This window comes from Leptopilina heterotoma, unplaced genomic scaffold, assembly GCF_015476425.1.
Source record: "Leptopilina heterotoma isolate Lh14 unplaced genomic scaffold, ASM1547642v1 Lhet_228, whole genome shotgun sequence".
Taxonomy (NCBI): domain Eukaryota; kingdom Metazoa; phylum Arthropoda; class Insecta; order Hymenoptera; family Figitidae; genus Leptopilina; species Leptopilina heterotoma.
In genome coordinates, this window is record NW_025110946.1 from 4,914,567 (window position 1) to 4,931,803 (window position 17,237).

Here is a 17,237-nt window from a genome sequence, read left to right on the forward strand (position 1 = left end):
CAACAAAATTTTTCACCTTTTTATATTTTTATATATATTTTTTTTTTTTTTTTTTTTTTTTTTTTTAAACCTTCATTGAAATAAACAAGTGTATTCGACCTGAAATTGGTTAAAATTTATATTTAGAACAGAGATTCATTAGTGAAGAGAGTTAAATCAGTTGTGGATATAGTTATTTTCAATGGTTGTTTATTCCTAAGGTGAGGTTATTAACCCTACCTCACAAGGGTTACATTGAATGAAATCTTAACATGTTCGTTTTTAAGGTTATTGATTGCGCTTATGGAGAGGGCACTCATGATATGCGTGACCAGTTTGAAGGCACTTGCCGCATTTTCCTCTGCGGGCCTTTGTTTTGCCCCAGTAACTCGGCGTTTTGGCTCTAGAAGCGATTTGTTTCTTCATTTCGAGAACCCAATGGTTCGGGGGAAACTGAGGACGCGAAGGTCCCGCCTCGACAGGCTCACAAATAGGTTGGTAGACTAATCCAGGAATCTCGACTTGCGGATCTTCAGGACGAGGCAAGAGTTTTTCTTCCTCATCTGTGAGACGAAGGTGAGGAGATGAAGCGATACTGCGTCTAATTTTGTCTATATCGTCCTCCGTGAATAAGGACTCCTGGGATGGGAACCTTCCATTCAGAAATAGATGTCGAGCGCACACCAAATTATCCACCTCTGGTTCCTCCAAGCATCTAGCCGAAGAAAGAATTCGATCCACTGAAAGAGAAGAAAAGTCTAAACTCAGCCTAAGTAACTTGGAGTTTAACTAATTCGAATTAATATTTCAACAAATTATTATTATTTTTATTATTATTATATATATTTTTTTTAAATTTATTTTTCCTATTTACAGAATCCTTCACTATTAACAAGAATCTATCAAGATTAAATGGAATATGAACGATTACGCAATTTTCGACGACGAGACGGATTCTCCGATAGCGAGGGGAACCGCGGTTGCTCAATTACATCATGGACGCTCTGGTTCTCCGAATCCGAATCCGATTCCGGCCGATCTATTTCCAACAATTCACGATCCAGGGCTCGATCTTCATCCGAATTTTCCGACTCACTACTAACATCTTCCGCATGATACGGTTGCAAATGCGACACGTGGTATCTACCCGCTAAACGACCCTCGAGTGACGACAATTCATAAATGTTAGGAGAGACAACTTTAATTATCATGAACGGCCCGTGGAAAGAAGGGGCCAATTTGCTCGCGATATTATCGCGCCTACTGGAGAGTACGTGAAGTGGCTTCTTCACCAGGTCACCAATTCCGAAACGCTGGTCACGGAAGTGTCGGTTATAATATTTGGCCTGGCGGAGGAAAGCTTTATCTTGGTTTTGGGTAATTTTTTCTCTTAGATCGTTCAGTCTCGTCATTCGAGTTGTCCACTCATTGTTATCCGGAAGTGGCAACTCGTTTCCCCCTTCCACAAGCCGACGGAAAGACTTTAAAGGGGCCGGTTCTCTTCCCATGTTAAGGAAGGCAGGGGTGACTCGATTAGTACTATGAAGTGCCGTGTTATAGGCGAAGCGAAAATCACCGATGTAAACGTCCCAATGACGATGGTTATTTTGGATAAAAGAGCGAATCATAGTTTTGAGGACTCGATTTGTCCTCTCCACCGGATTGGCCTGTGGGTGGTATAATGGGTTAAATGAGTGGTGGATATGATAGGCGGTCGTTAGATCCCTGATAGCGTTATTATTGTATTCGGTACCGCTGTCCGAATGCAATACTTGGGGAGTACCCCAGCGATTGATTACCAGTTCCCGAAATGAATTTATTACTGTCGTGGCATTAGCTGATCTAAGTAGGGCTAATTCAACCCACTTGGTAAACAGATCCTGATAAACGATTAGGTATTCGAAACCTCTCGCGCTTTTGGGAAACGGTCCCATTACGTCAGTCGCTACGACGCTCCAAGGTTCATGAACGACGCGCTGTGTCATATGGCCGCGGGGTTTTGCCTGTTCTGTTTTATTTAATTGGCAGACAATACATTTACGCACGAAGTTTTCGATATCTTTAAGCATGCCTGGCCAATAATATTGAATCGACGCACGATCGTAAGTCTTTTGACCGCCTAAATGGCCCGCTTGTGTATTTTCGTGTGTTTCGCGCATAATTTTCAGGCGATCTCCTTCGGGGATCACCATTTTCCAGGCGTTTAAATCGTCTACCAAATCCTGCAACAGGGGGTTACTACGGTAATAATACAAAATTCCGTCTGTTACTTTCCAGTTGCGATATTTACGTGGGTCATTAATTACATTTTCTTTACGTTTATTATACCAGTCATCGTCAGTCAGTTCAATTGTCGCGATTTTGTCATCAGTCACCGGTTCGAATGCGCGAGACAATGCGTCGGGGACTTGATGCATGGATCCTTTTCTATGAAGGATCTCATAGTCGTATTCTAGCAATTCGAGTGACCAGCGAGCCAGTCGACCGGTCGGGTTGCGGAGATTATTGAGCCACCTAAGACAACTATGGTCGGTTATCACTTTGAAGTGGTAACCTTCCAAATAGCACCTGAACTTTTTAATAGCCCAAATGACCGCCAGACATTCTTTCTCTGTTACAGAATAATTACGTTCTGCTTTAGAGAGAACACGACTGGCATAGGCTATCACTCGTTCTTTGTCTTCTTGGACTTGTGTTACTACTACGCCAAGACCGTAATCGCTAGCATCCGTCTGGAGGCAGAATGGAATACCAAAATCCGGATAACCTAAGATAGGGGCTGAAGTTAGAGCATTCTTTAAAGATTGAAACGCGTTTTGTTGCTCGGAGGTCCAATTGAAAGACTGACCTTTTCTAAGCAGACGAGTTAGCAGCTCGCATATTCTGGCATAGTCATGAATGAATCGTCGGTACCAAGAAGTGGCACCGATGAATCTACGGAGTTGACGAAGGGTTTTTGGTTGTGGATAGTCCATGATCGGACTGATCGTTTCTCTATCGATAGAAAGCCCATCTTTATTTACCATGAACCCTAAATATTTAACCTCAGGAACGCAGAATTGGCTCTTCTGGGGACTGATTGTAAAGCCTTTTTCGATAAGGAGTGAAAGAACATGTTTAAGAAGGTTTACGTGTTCCCTGAATGTCTTGGTGACGACAATGATATCGTCCAAGTAGGCGAATACATTTGGTTTCAAGTCTGCTGTGATTACTCTATCCATTAGCCGCTGGAAGGTGGCTGGGGCCCCGCAAAGTCCGAATGGCATTCGCGTGTATTGCATTAGCCCCTTTCCCGGTACTACAAAAGCGGTTTTAGGTTTGCTTTCCGCACTGAGAGGAATTTGATGGTAAGCTAACTTTAAATCTATCTTCGAGATATAATGGGCCGAATTCAGGGTATCGAGTATTTCAGCCATAAATGGGATAGGATAAGCATCTTTAACTGTGACGCTATTGACTTTCCGGACATCCAGACACTGACGATAAGTGCCATCTGGTTGTTTCACCATGCAGACCGGATTACACCAGTCACCATTTGACGGCTCGATAATTCCCTGTTTTTCAAGTTTCCCAGAATTTGTTATTAAATATTCGCATACTTTAGGGGACATTCTATGGTTCTTTTGTCGGATAGGCGGGTGATTCTCGGTATTTATTACATGCTCGACTAATGAAATTGCAGGAAGATTTTCGGAAAGGGGGGGTATTTTTTGTTGAACTAACAATTCGATTTCTTCACGTTTCTTTTCAGAGAGTAGTGCGATACCCGCACATGTATTAATATTGATCTTACTTCCCGGTTTAACAAACTCAATCCTAATGATTGGTCTTTCTGTCATCCAGAGTCTCCGAATGCTCGTATCGATTACTATCCCGAATCTCTCCATAAAATCTATACCTAACACGCATTCATCCGTCAATTCTGGTACTATTCGAATAGTCATTTCACGAGAAATTCCTGCCAGAGTAATCGGTAAAGTTACTTCACCAACGATTGATTCGATCGAACCGTTCGCTAACATTACATTACCGGATTCAAGTTTATTTATCTTAGTTTTACTTGCTTCTACTATTGATTGTCCAATTGAGTTTAAATAGGTCCGAGATGAGCCAGTGTCTACTAAGGCATGTACTTCGGTGTTACCCACCAGCACATTAATATATGGTCTCGATTTCGAACCGATTCCACATAATTGATCGAGGTTAATTTTGGATTCGGATGCCATTATAGGATCCAAATCCGGTTTGAAGTGAAGATTACGTTCCTTCTGATCTTCATTTAAATCATCAGGAACATTACTAGTTAATTGAGAGTCATTTACAATAGACACGGAGTTAATTTTTATTGGCTCATCTAAAAACCCATCAGTTAATTTTATTAAAACGGTACAATCTGTTTCAATTTTATTATTTGAATGATTAATTAGAGAACTTGAATCAGGCAATTGTATTGATTTAATGTATTGATTTAATTTTTTATTAATTGATTTAGCGTTTCCTGGTTTCGAATTTGAATTTAATCTGGTTAATTTACTCACATCCGAGTGACAAGTTTTGAGGGCCATATTTAACGAAAGAGGAGAAGCATCGACCCTAGGGCTGCTCTCCTCTTTTAGTTTCCCTGACAGTAGTCAGAGTTGCAGTCGTATTTCGTAAAGCCGTGATTACCACAGATGTGGCAAAACTTTACCCAAGTGATTTTACATTGCTTCCACTCGTGATCTGATTCGCCGCAGTTAAAACACGGTGGTTGATTTTTAGGCTCACGAAATTTTTCTCGTTTAGGTCTACTGTTTTTAGAAGATGATTCACTAGCTAACTCTTTCTTTTTAACCGAATTTTTATCGTTTGAAACCGATTTATTGCCTGAATTACTTGATTTATTCGAATTCGCATTTGATGGAGTACTTTTGTGGTCTCTCGACAACTTTTCAATTTTTTCCACCAATATGTTAAGAATTTGTGAAATTTTATCGTCCGAGGGCTCAGCTTCTGATTTATTTTTATTAGAAGCCGATTTACTTTCTATTTTACCGCCATATGCAAATTCAGGGAAGAATGAGTCTTCCGGCTTTATGAGGGGTTTTGTAACTTTGAGAGAATCTAGCATTCTCTCAACATCTGACGCGAGCACAGCCAATTCTTCAAGGGTGTTAAACTGGCTACGCTGGATTGACATTTTTAGTTTCGACCTAAGATTCATATAAACACGGTCGAGTATTTCAGTTCGCGTGATAGGTCTTGTATATTTCGAATACAGACCTTGCATGCAAATAATAAAATTCGCAGTTGACTCTTCGGGTCCTTGTATTCGACCGGTAACTTGTTCCTCAAGTCGCCATTGGTAATTGCGATCGCCGAAATACGCACGACATTCGGCCTTGAATTGATCCCACGAGAGTAAATGCAGTTTATTTAACCTAAACCATTGTAAAGCCAAACCGTCAAGGATTAAGGGTGCTGCTCGAAGAACATCTTTGCCATGTAGAGAAGAAATCTCCATATTGTCTTCCACCCGCGCGAAAAAGTCATCGACACTAGAAGTTTTGTCGCCCGTGAATTTAATTCCCCACTTACGCACGATTGAATCTAAAGGTTTACTGTAAGGGGCAAACAACTGTTGTTTACTCATGTGGTGACTAGTTGGGTTATTAATTTCTCTATCATTCGAATCTTTATTCGGTAAATTTGTATTGACAGGTTGGGACCAGTGATTGGCAATATCAGCGTCGGCTGAGCGTTGGCAATTTATCGGTTTAAAGGAATAACGATTTTCACAATTATTTAAACCTAAATCAATCGAAGTTTCTGCGGTTTTACCTGGAATTTCAGTTGGAAGTCGTTTTAAGGTTAAGTCAGGCCTGGGCCATGCTTGCGCCGGCTCTGGACGACCATAAAAGTTGGCCAGGAAACGGAAAGCACCCTGTTCAACATCGGGTTGACTGACATTGGGATAATATCCACGAGGACTTACAGTTGCCTCATTACGAGTATTATTTATTTCGATAACGGGAGGCTGGGGCCTAGACCAGTCTGTGAAACAAGTCGTTAAGGGAACCATTGTATTCCCTGACAATCCAGGTCGACTGAGATCGTTGCCCATCTGGCTCGCGCCTATTACTAAATTTCTATAATATGTCGGTAGGGACAAGTCAAATTCCGATTTCTGTACTGCAGTAGTCATTCTACTCGGTTTCGTAAGTTGAGATTGGTCCAAGAATGGGTTATTCTGAGGTGTGAGCCTCTGAGAGTCCCTGTAATCAGTTGGTCGCGTGAAAGAGGTCGAATTCGCGACTGTCGATCCCAACGACACTTCACAATGATTTGCGCTATGTGAGGTTAACGCCGAGGCGGATGGTGAGTGAAAATTACTTTCGGAGGACACCGGGATATTAATTAGTTCGCGCATCTTATCTAAAATGATGGAACACGAATCTTGAGTCGATTCCGACTCAGAATCATTTAATTCGAATTGGATTTCGTCCGAAGCAAGCCACTCCACAGTACGATCGCCCGAGGCAAAACGTTGGAAACGCCACGCTCGATCTTTTAAGACTGATAATTTACCCGAAATATTTACTTTATGCGAATCTAAGTGAATTTTTAATTGGTCTTTCGACCAATTTTCAAAAGGGTTAACCGCTACTATCGGTGAATTCATTTGACTTGATCGTTCTAACACAATTTTTTTCATTTTGACGAATTAAAAAAAATTATTTTAATTCACTGAAATTTTATTGTTTGGAAGGGAGAGATAGGTAAAAATTTTGAATCACAAATTTATTTTTATTGATCCACAATCATCAATCTGATTTAAGAAAATTCTTCACTATAACCAATTATTTATTTTAGGATTTTAAGAAAAATAATTAATTTTTTTTTTTTTTTTTTCAATTATTATCAATTTAGGTAAAAATAATCAAAATTAATTTGCTCAGTTCAATGAATATTTAATAGAGATGGCGACGTATCCGCCCACAATTGATATTTTATTTTTCACTAATATTATTATTCAAATTTTTTTTTTTTTTTTTTTTAACAATAATATTCTAAGTCAAAATGTTATTGCTTATCATTATTTTGATTTTACCAGTTATCGAATTTTTATTCTATTAATTTGATTCTCAGTAATGCTGAACAGTGTAAACCCGAGAATTCATTATGACGTCATAGTCAGGTCAATGACCTATGCTCTCTAATTTTACTTAAAACTCGTTATGGCACGTTTATATTTTTCGATTTGAAGTTCGAATCCTGGACATGATTCCAACTTTATTTTCAAGATTGCACTCATTTTAAAATCTCGGACTTACACAAAATTTTTATTTTCCATTTTTATTCATTAAATACTTTTTAAATTCGAGTCTTGTTTATTCAATAAAATTTTTTTTTTTCAGTGATCATCGCGCCCCACGTTGGGCGCCATTTGTAACAGGTTTTGTTTTGATATTTGAATTAATTTTAAATTTTGATCTAATTAATAATTAAATTGGAATTATTTCATTCCTTTTGGAAATAAATAGAGTAAGTTAAATTACTCGAAAGCCTGTTAACAATTTTTATTATTCATGAAGTGTGGTTTATGTCCAAGGCGCCAGGTCATTTTGACATGGAATGACCAAACCTAAAGATTTTCTTTACTAAACCGACTGCTCATTAATTAAATTATCCATAACCGCGGAGAGGGGGGAAGTAAGGATGATCACTGAACAACACCAAATTAACAAAATTGACAAGGATTATTTTATTTAATCAACCACAAATTGCGAACATTAGTCGGCGGCAAGCCGCCTAAACAAGAGTCGAATTTTCAATATTATTATTTATGAATTTTACTCGAGACTGACCGAGGAACAGCCGATTTTAATACACAGGGGACTCACCGTCAAGTCGACGTCTCCCTCGGATGGTTCCCCGACTCATCGTCAGCACAACTACTGTTAGTTTTTTTATATTTTAGCAAAAAGTCACGGTCGTGACGTAAACTTTATGACAGCCAGAACGAGAATGAATTTACAAAAATGGCCGACTCGCAAGCTACGAACGCGTCGCAACTTCCGCGCTTCGTTTTCTTATTTTCAACGGTGAGTTCCAGTGGAGTTACTATGCTAAATTTCGTTGGTTAATTATCACTCGTCGATACAGTCATTCCACCGTCGGTAATTGGTTACACGCCGAGGTTAATATATTTATTTTGAACGTTGATTTGACGAGTTCTCAGATAAATGATAGTATATTTATTAATTTGTCGAAGTAATGAAATTTAGGTAATTATCAGTGTTTATTTTTACAAAATTAATAATAAATAAAATAAAATAAAAGGGAACCAAACGGTTCGATTCCCGTTCTGGTGTTATTTTTCTTTTTAATCTATTAACTAAGTTATTATTTTGTGTACGGCTAAAATAGCCGTGTCACACTACTTGTAAGTAAATTCTTACTCTACTACTAATAAACTTTTATTTTATGTTTTGATAAATTTATATAATAGTTTCAATAATTAAAATTAAATTAATTAATTAATTAATTTAAATAATTTAATTAATTCAATAAGTATAATATAATCATATTATAATTTTCTTATGTTATTTAGATATTAAAATCCAGTTTTTTTCATAATTATCGATGAATCATTCGTTCTTCAAAAAAAGGAAAACAGTCCGAATCAACCTATCATTAATCATCACTACAACCATTAATTAATCCACCAACAACTGATAAGCAGAATAAGAAAACCCCTCCATTCAGATTATGGAAACATCATATTCTTATGAAATAATTGTCAACGTTGATATCATTGTTCATGCACCTGTTTAACATTGACAAAAAGATTTGCGTCTGTAACATTGTACAATATCACTTAAGCTAAAAGTTGTTTTGTTTGGAGATCAGCTTATTTCGGCTTTAATTTATGTCAAATTTAAATTCACTTTTAACTTGAATCAGATGAATATTTAAAATAACTATAGGTATTAGTTTAGAAATTTAATATAAAACAAGACAACTTTTGGTTAAACATCCACAATCAAAATTGATGTAAATTGTATTGAGTTAATGTATCAACTGTAGTCTATTTTCTACCTATCAATAGACACATAGTACAAAATTTGTATGTAACCCTGTCACATTTATAAACAGCACAAATACTTAAAAAACAATTAAACTTAAATCATGAGGGATCATTTTGTTTAGAAAATGTGCGATGCAACATGATCCGCCATGATAAGGTTGTTCCCGATATCAGAAACTTCGATTTAAAAAATTAAAAAAATAATTTTATTACTTATTTTAAAAAAAAAATCTGTTACAGCGAGAAAGAAAAGAAACATTATGTATATAAACTTTCAATTTTATTTTGTATAATTAAAATATGAGTAGAATGATTAATTAAAGTTTAACGTTAAGATTGAAGGATTAATTACATATATTTTGCAACAGGTAAATATATTATTGGGAATTCAATGTGTAAAGAAAATGGAATTTTCCATAATTGAAAAAAAGGTAAAACTTTCTAAATAAAATCTTTTAAATCTATAAAGTAAAGTTAAAATAGTTTTCCTATACATACAGCCATTTGAAGACAGATTTGAATTTTCAATTATATCAACGATTAAATCAACAAAATCATAATTTCAAGAACAGTTTAATTTGTTCTTGTCTAAACTATTAAAGAGTAAACTGCTATTTTGAATACTTGAAGTTGTGATTTTTATAAATTAAAACAGCGATTCCTTCTCTAATTGTTGTTCCAAGTTAAATTAGAAATTAATAAACAATAGGTAGCGCTATCAAATAATTTATAATTCAAAATAGAAAATTATGTTTTTCAGTTAAAAAAAAGTATGTATGTTATTATTATGCCAATTATACGAATGAATCGAGTGAACGAATATAAAAATTTAGAATAGCTAAAAACCTAATCCTACCGATGCGAAATGCAAAACAAAAAAAACAAAATTTTTATTCACGGAAAATGACCATTCTTAACTTGTTTTATTTAAAACAGAAACGTAAGGTATACGTGTTCGGAAAATTTTTGCCTTGTCTTCTTAAGCGAAAAGTTTTCGGGGACGAAAACGGAAAATTTCCATGGTGGATTGTTACGTACAAAGTACCTAACAGCTATTTCTTTATTAATATCTTATTATCGCTACAGAAGTTCAGACAGAAATTTGTCTAAATGCGTATTCTTTTCATATTACATTATATTGTATATAAATTGCTCACAAATTTATAACCAATATGAATGCTCTATTTCTGTTTTAAAATTTATACAGTACACATATTTTATAATTTAAAAAGCAAAATATAATTCCATTTGAGAAATAATTAAATGTATGGCATCCACTGACTCCGCTGACTACGAGAACTAATACAACCATAGATTCCTTGTGTTACGGTCACATATACAAGCTCGCTATACATGCCTCTTCTCGTTGCCTTATCTATCATATGGAAACCCTCCCTTTTCCCCTTTGGGCCCACAATCTTACGGACTAGAATAGTATAACTAATTCACATGCATTGTCAGCTGACAAAACGCTTTATGATGCGTACATATTTTATTTTGATTTATGCACAATTCCAAATCAATGAAATAGTAATTCGACAATAGATAAACATTTTGTTGTAACTTTGGTTAACAACAAAATGCCGGAGGACATTAAATTACATGTATATGTGTATATGTATAACTATGCGAAATGCAAAACACATATACAAGTAACTTATATCATGTAGGACTAATATAATTACAACAAAATAAATTATATTTACCAGTATAACAAAGACGATTAATAATTTTATTAATTAAAATAATATAATTATTATTTATTTCTTAGTTATTTTGAAATAAGGTGTCGAAAAATATCATATTAACAGTCTATTTCCGTTCTCACGGAGCTACCGTGAGATCTAAAACGTCAGCAAAAATGCAACGTCCAATGGGCCCATGAGTTTTCCCTACTCCTAAATTTTTGTTTTCCCCACCTTGGCAAAGAAGGCAAGGGTTAGAGGCTTGTCGCAAAATTTCAATCATTGCAGTACGAATTCTCGCTTCTTCTCGAAGACACCTCTCCTGGGTCTAACCTAGCAAGTGTTTTGGGACAGAGAATTTTCGCGACAAAAAAGCCCGTCCGCGACCCGGAACCCGATTTGCATGAATTAGGGCAGACGTTAAAATTTTCAAATTCTCTGAGCCGGTGGAGTCCAGTGCGGGCTGATTTTTGAGAGATTTTGGAATTATTAATATAATTAATAATTCTAGAATCTTGTTATTTATAACTAGCCAGTTGCATAGATATTGCCCGCGTCCGTCTCAAATATCGGTGGCCCACGAGCGCGATCAAAACCAATTATCGAATTATTAGATATTGCCCGGACTAATTCGGTAAAAGGTAGATCCGCAGTGAGTTTTACACAGTTGTGTGAGACGGCCGGTTGAATAGATATTGCCCGCGTCCACTCACCACAAGTGCAATCTCGCAACCAAAAGAAAATTGCGCGAATCAGACGCCGCGATTTTCAGTAAAAACAAAAGCAAAAGAATTTTCGCCCGACGGATGTTTTGTGATTCGAAAGAGGAATAGCTCCGCCTGTAGTTTGTAAGTAAATAAGTATCGTTTCAATCACATATTCTAACACACATACACTTTCTATTTGTAACACACTATAACCATTTTGTATTCAAAAGGTATTTTGCTATTTAAAAATAAATCATGTATTCATAAAATCAATTTCTTTACTTACCTAACTAAACCTAAAATTCAAAATCATTTCAAAAATAGTGCATTTAATGAATCAGAAGGTAACTTTTAAAAGTAGGATAACGTCCCCACAAAATTAAACAGAATAATTAAACATTCTGGCAGCTTGGTGCCTCCCCAAGTCGAGATAAAGAGCCATCTTAAAAGCCTAAGTTATAAATTTATTTCTGGTTTGTAACATATTGAAAAATAAATTTACCATTCGAAAGAGCATGAAAAACCTTTCAGAAACATATTCTACAAAATTTTTCCCATTTCAAGTATGTACAGAAAAAATTGAATAAGTAGACGGTGTTAGCAAAATTAGTAAAATTTGACACCCCTCTACCCCCTAAAAATTTTCGAAAAAGTCAAAAGTGTTTTTGGGTCACATTTTTACTTGATAGAACAACAAATTCCTCAAGTTTCAATTTTTTCAAGAAGTTGAAATTTCAACTTAGGATATTTCACGTAAAATGACTCTTGTCTAGATTCCAGGAGATTTGGAAAACAAACTTAATGAATTCAGAAATCTGCACGCACGATAGGAAATTCAATTTTATCCAGTAATTGTGGTCATCGGTGAAAATCTATCAAGAATTTATACCATTTATCTTGTGAACAAAATAAAATACAAGATTAAAAACATTCTAAAAGCAGTTCACAAATTAAATACTCCAAACTTACACGTGCGTCACTTACAATTAAACCATTACTCGTAATTGCAAAATAGATACGTATGTAAGCAAGGAGATTGTATTTCAAAATTTATTTATTTATTTCGAATTCCAACATTCTCACGCATTTAAGAAACACTTGAATAGAAAACACAGCGAATAGGAGAAAAAATCAATTTCCGAAAATTATATACACTACCGTCCACGGGTATCAGGACGATTACACGCGATTCTATGAAAAAACATGCCATCACTTTTTCAATCATATCTCGGAAATAAATGGAGATACAAAAAAACTTAAATACGGTTAGAAAGCTTATTAAATTCTGCGTAAGATAAGCCGTCTTTCAAGTCATTTCGTTAACTATTTTTTGAGTTGTAGAGTGAGGAAGAAGTAAAAAAAATTATCAAATTTTTTATTTCAGTCTTTTGACAAACACTTTTTCAAAAATCTAGAAAAATTTAGATAAAATTTTTTTAAAACACATAAATCTTCGTTAGAATTTCAGCTTTAAAATAAGCCTTCGAAAGTTAAAAAATGTTAATCCGTCATCGATTTATCATTGAAAATGTGAAGCCGTGTTGCGACCGATTAGTGCATTAAAATTCAACTCTGACAACTCGATTCAGGCTTCGCGTGGCTGCGAATAAGAGAGAAAGCAGGGACGGATTTATGAGAGGAAATAATAAATACTAGAACCAAATCGGCGCGCGTCGCGCGCCTACTCTTTATCATTTGAGACAAAACAAAACCTTAATACTCTACATACATACTAATGTTCAAAATCACCTATAATTCGTAAAATTTAACCGAATTTAATTTTTCTTTTTGGAAAATGACAGGCTATACATTTTTAAGAATACTGTGCATTTTTTAATTTTTTATTTGTTTAAACAAATTATTATTATTATTGTTAATTACTAACTTTTTACATATTTTACCTAGAAAGGTGTATTTTTCTCTAATTTTGCAATTTATCGGACCTCACATAAATACCGATGCAAATTTAAAACATAATTATTATTTTGGAAAGCAAAACATCAAAATTAATATTAAAATTAATTATATAAGATGTTTTTGTTTTTTGGATTGTAATCAATTTAGTTAGATGTTGATTTGTTTATTATTTTTTAATCCATATTAAAATCATTTTCAAGCACGAAGCTTTTCGTCCATCAACGATGGACCCCATCAGGTAAAATTCGAAAATTCAAAATCTGTAAATAGTTCCTTAACTTTTACAAACAATTTACACTTAAAATTAACATTCATAAATTACATGTCAAAAAGATGTTCTGATTTAAGAGCGTTCTATGGTCTCTGAAATTTGTAGGTTATGTGCGACCTACACTTGTCGCCCTACAAAAACGGTACTGCCTGGTTAAAATGACGTAAAATTGGTAAATAATCATTTTTGAACGAGATTTTCTCTGCACACAAGCACTTTTTGCAAAATCTGAATGGGAACCATTGACACAAATCTTCTCAATTACCTAAATCCAAAATATTTTTTTAATCCATGCAGAAACGCGGTTGAAAAATGGGAAATGCAAAAGCAACAAAAGTAATGTAATAACAGGCGGCAAGACGTTTGTTACAACCATTTGCCATTAGAGGGCAGAAGCATGCAGGGAGCGTAAAGGCTCAGCTGTTAAAATGTTTTGCATTACATTACTTTGGCCTTTCTTATTTTGCAACCGCGTTTCTTCAAGAATTAAAAAAATATTTTGGATTTAGGTAATTAAGAAGATTTGTGTCAATGGTTCGCATTCAGATTTTGCAGAAAGTGCTTGTGTGCAAAGAAAAATTCGTTCGAAAATGATTGTTTACCACTTTCACGTCATTTAAACTAGGCAGTGCCGTATTTGTTAGGTGATAGCAGTTTGTCGAATATAATCTAGAAATTTCAAATACCATCGAACACCATTAAATTACATTATATAATACTAATAATTTTATAAGGTTTTTAAATAAAAAATACAAAAAACATTAAATTTACATTAAACGTTAGAATAACGTGTTTTTTATTTCCCACAAAGTGTCTGTTTTTGCAACAATGTTCTTTTTAATTTATTTTTTTCTGAAAAAGTTGAACACTTGTAAAGATTCACAACAATGTTTTTTTACAATGTTTATATCACTTTTATAAATGAATGACGACATGTGAGAGAAGAGATCCTATTAGTAAGTGAGGTTATGTTATTCTAACGTTTTTTGTAAATTTAATGTTTTTTGTATTTTTGTGTTTTTTATTTAAAAACCTTATAAAATTATTAGTATTATATAATGTAAATTAAATCAGAACATCTTTTTGACATGTAATTTATGAATGTTAATTTTAAGTGTAAATTGTTTGTAAAAGTTAAGGAACTATTTACAGATTTTGAATTTTAGAATTTCACCTGATGAGGTCCATCGTTGATGGACGAAAAGCTTCGTGCTTGAAAATTATTTAAATATGGATTAAAAAATAATAAACAAATCAACATCTAATTAAATTTAATTGTTATTAACAATTATTTAAACAATTTTTTAACAAAGTTTGCTTTTTTTTGGAAAATTTTTTAGTCTTTATAGAATCAGAAGTTTATTAGTAGCTCTGAAATAAGTTTAAAAAACATTATTTGATTTGTTATACAAATTTTAGAAAATTTATTAATTTATTGTTGATAAAAAATTTTTATAACATTAATTATTTAATAATACTTATTCAAAACAATAACCAAAACTTTTCATTTGCATGTGTTCTGTGACAATTTCTCAAAGTTTCAAAGAAATTGAAGAACAAGAGAAGTGATGCATTCGATCGACACGATACAAAAAACGATCGATATTTGTTCTTATATTGTCAAAAAAACGATATGAGAATAAGTCTTTTGTTTTTCGAACGATATTATCGTTATTCGAGCTAAAGTACCAAGATTCTCGGAATTTTTTATTTGGACATTATTTTCAAAACAATAAAAACAAAATTCTTTATCAAATACATTCAAATAAATAACAGTTTCTTGATTAGAAGTTTGTTGATGTTTAATAGAATAGTTGACTACATTTTTTAGTTAATTTATACAATTTTATTTTGAATTAAAAATTGATAATAATTAATGTCTACTTAATTTAATAAAATTAAAACTCACATTTAGTTAACCTCCCTACGGTTTAACCCGAGTATACTCGTGGCGTATCTTTCATTTATTTAAAAAAAATTTAATTCAAGAGTCACATAAATAAAGTACCAAGTGTAACTTGAAGCTAAAGAGTTGTATTATTTAATATAAAAATAAAAATAAAATTGTCAAAATTAATTTTCACAAAGTTATAAATTTACTTCCTGCAAAATTGAATTTTTTTACAATTTACTGTTCAAAAATGTCTATAACCTACAATTTTTAACCGATTTCAGTGTTCTTTATTTGAAATTAAAAGGGAATAAATTCTTAAGGGGATCCCATATACCGACAATGCAGATCAAAAATGGTTAAAAATCTGCAACGACCGTTTCTTGAAAAATATAAGGAATTATGACCTATAAATTTGTCAAAGTCATTTTTTATTATAAATACATAGGATGAGTATTTTATTTGTTGTAATTATTTAAAAAAATATATTGTTAGAAAATTAAATATGGTCAGTTTCCAAGAGCCCAAACTGCAACTACCTTTTCTTGAAAACAACAAAACAAAATAATTTTTCCATTTAGCAAACTTAATTTTAATAAAAAATACACATAATAAGATTCATTACATATGAAAACAACAATAAAAAACTTTAATTTATGTAAACTGTTTTGCATAGCAATTTACAACAAGAAGAACACATGTGTCAGCTTTTAGTAGTTCATAGAACCAAGAGATGGCGCCAAAGGTTCAAAAACTGACCAATTTTGATTATTTTTAGCTTTAAATTAGCAACAATAAAATATAATGTTTTCTTTTCGAGTAAAAATTCATTAGTGATGAAAGACACACAATGAGAGACATTTATTTTGTTCAAATTGTTAAAGAAAAGTTAATGCTAGTAAATTAAATATCAAGTGCCACCGAACAGCTGTCACATATACACTTTACAAAAAATAAAGTTTTTATTTATTCCTGAACGGCAAATGAGTCTCATCCTCCGTATTTTCCTACAAAATTAAATTTCCTAAATGGAAAAATTATTTTGTTTCGTTGTTTTCGAGAAATGGTCGTTGCAGTTTGAGCTAGTAGTCAAAGATGTGTTACAGGGAAACTGCCCATATTTAACTTTCTAACAATAATTTTTTTAAAATAATTACAACAAATAAAATACTTATCCTGTGTATTCATGATAAATATAAATATCGAAATAAATATTAAGAATATATGTCCTTTTTGTTTAAAAAGTAACTTATTTAAATTGTTACAAACAATATTAATTAACAAATAGATAACTTTGATACCTTTCCACTAAAAAATATATTTTTCCACATTTTCTTTTTAATTTAAGTTCATTACAAGAATATATATCCTTTTTGTTTAAAAAGTAACTTATTTAAATTGTTATAAACAATAATAATTAACAAATAGATAACTTTGATTCATTTCCACTAAAAAAAGTTTTTTCACATTTTCTTTTTAATTTAATTTCATCCTTTACAAGAATATATGTCCTTTTTGTTTAAAAAGTCACTTATTTAAATTGTGAAAAACAATATTAATTAACAAATAGATAAATTTGATTCCTTTCCACTAAAAAAGGTTTTACTTACACATTTTCTTTTTAATTTTAATACAAGTTCAATACAAGAATATATGTCCTTTTTGTTTAAAAGGTAACTTCTTTAAATTGTTATAAACAATATCAATTAACAAATAG

The 17,237-nt window shown here is 33.1% G+C and overlaps 2 protein-coding genes across 2 annotated transcripts in view; both read right to left on the reverse strand.

Annotated features, from left to right (window-relative positions):
• LOC122502398 (CUGBP Elav-like family member 4) overlaps window positions 1–17,237 on the reverse strand; it is an 829,562-nt gene that overhangs the window by 685,064 nt on the left and 127,261 nt on the right. The window lies entirely within an intron of this gene.
• LOC122502402 lies at window positions 112–8,165 on the reverse strand. Its single transcript, XM_043612435.1, has 2 exons — window positions 7,863–8,165; window positions 112–719 (listed from the first exon to the last, which is right to left on the reverse strand). Exons 1-2 carry the CDS (start codon window positions 7,900–7,902, stop codon window positions 268–270), a joined length of 492 nt encoding a protein of 163 aa, XP_043468370.1. The 5' UTR covers window positions 7,903–8,165; the 3' UTR covers window positions 112–267.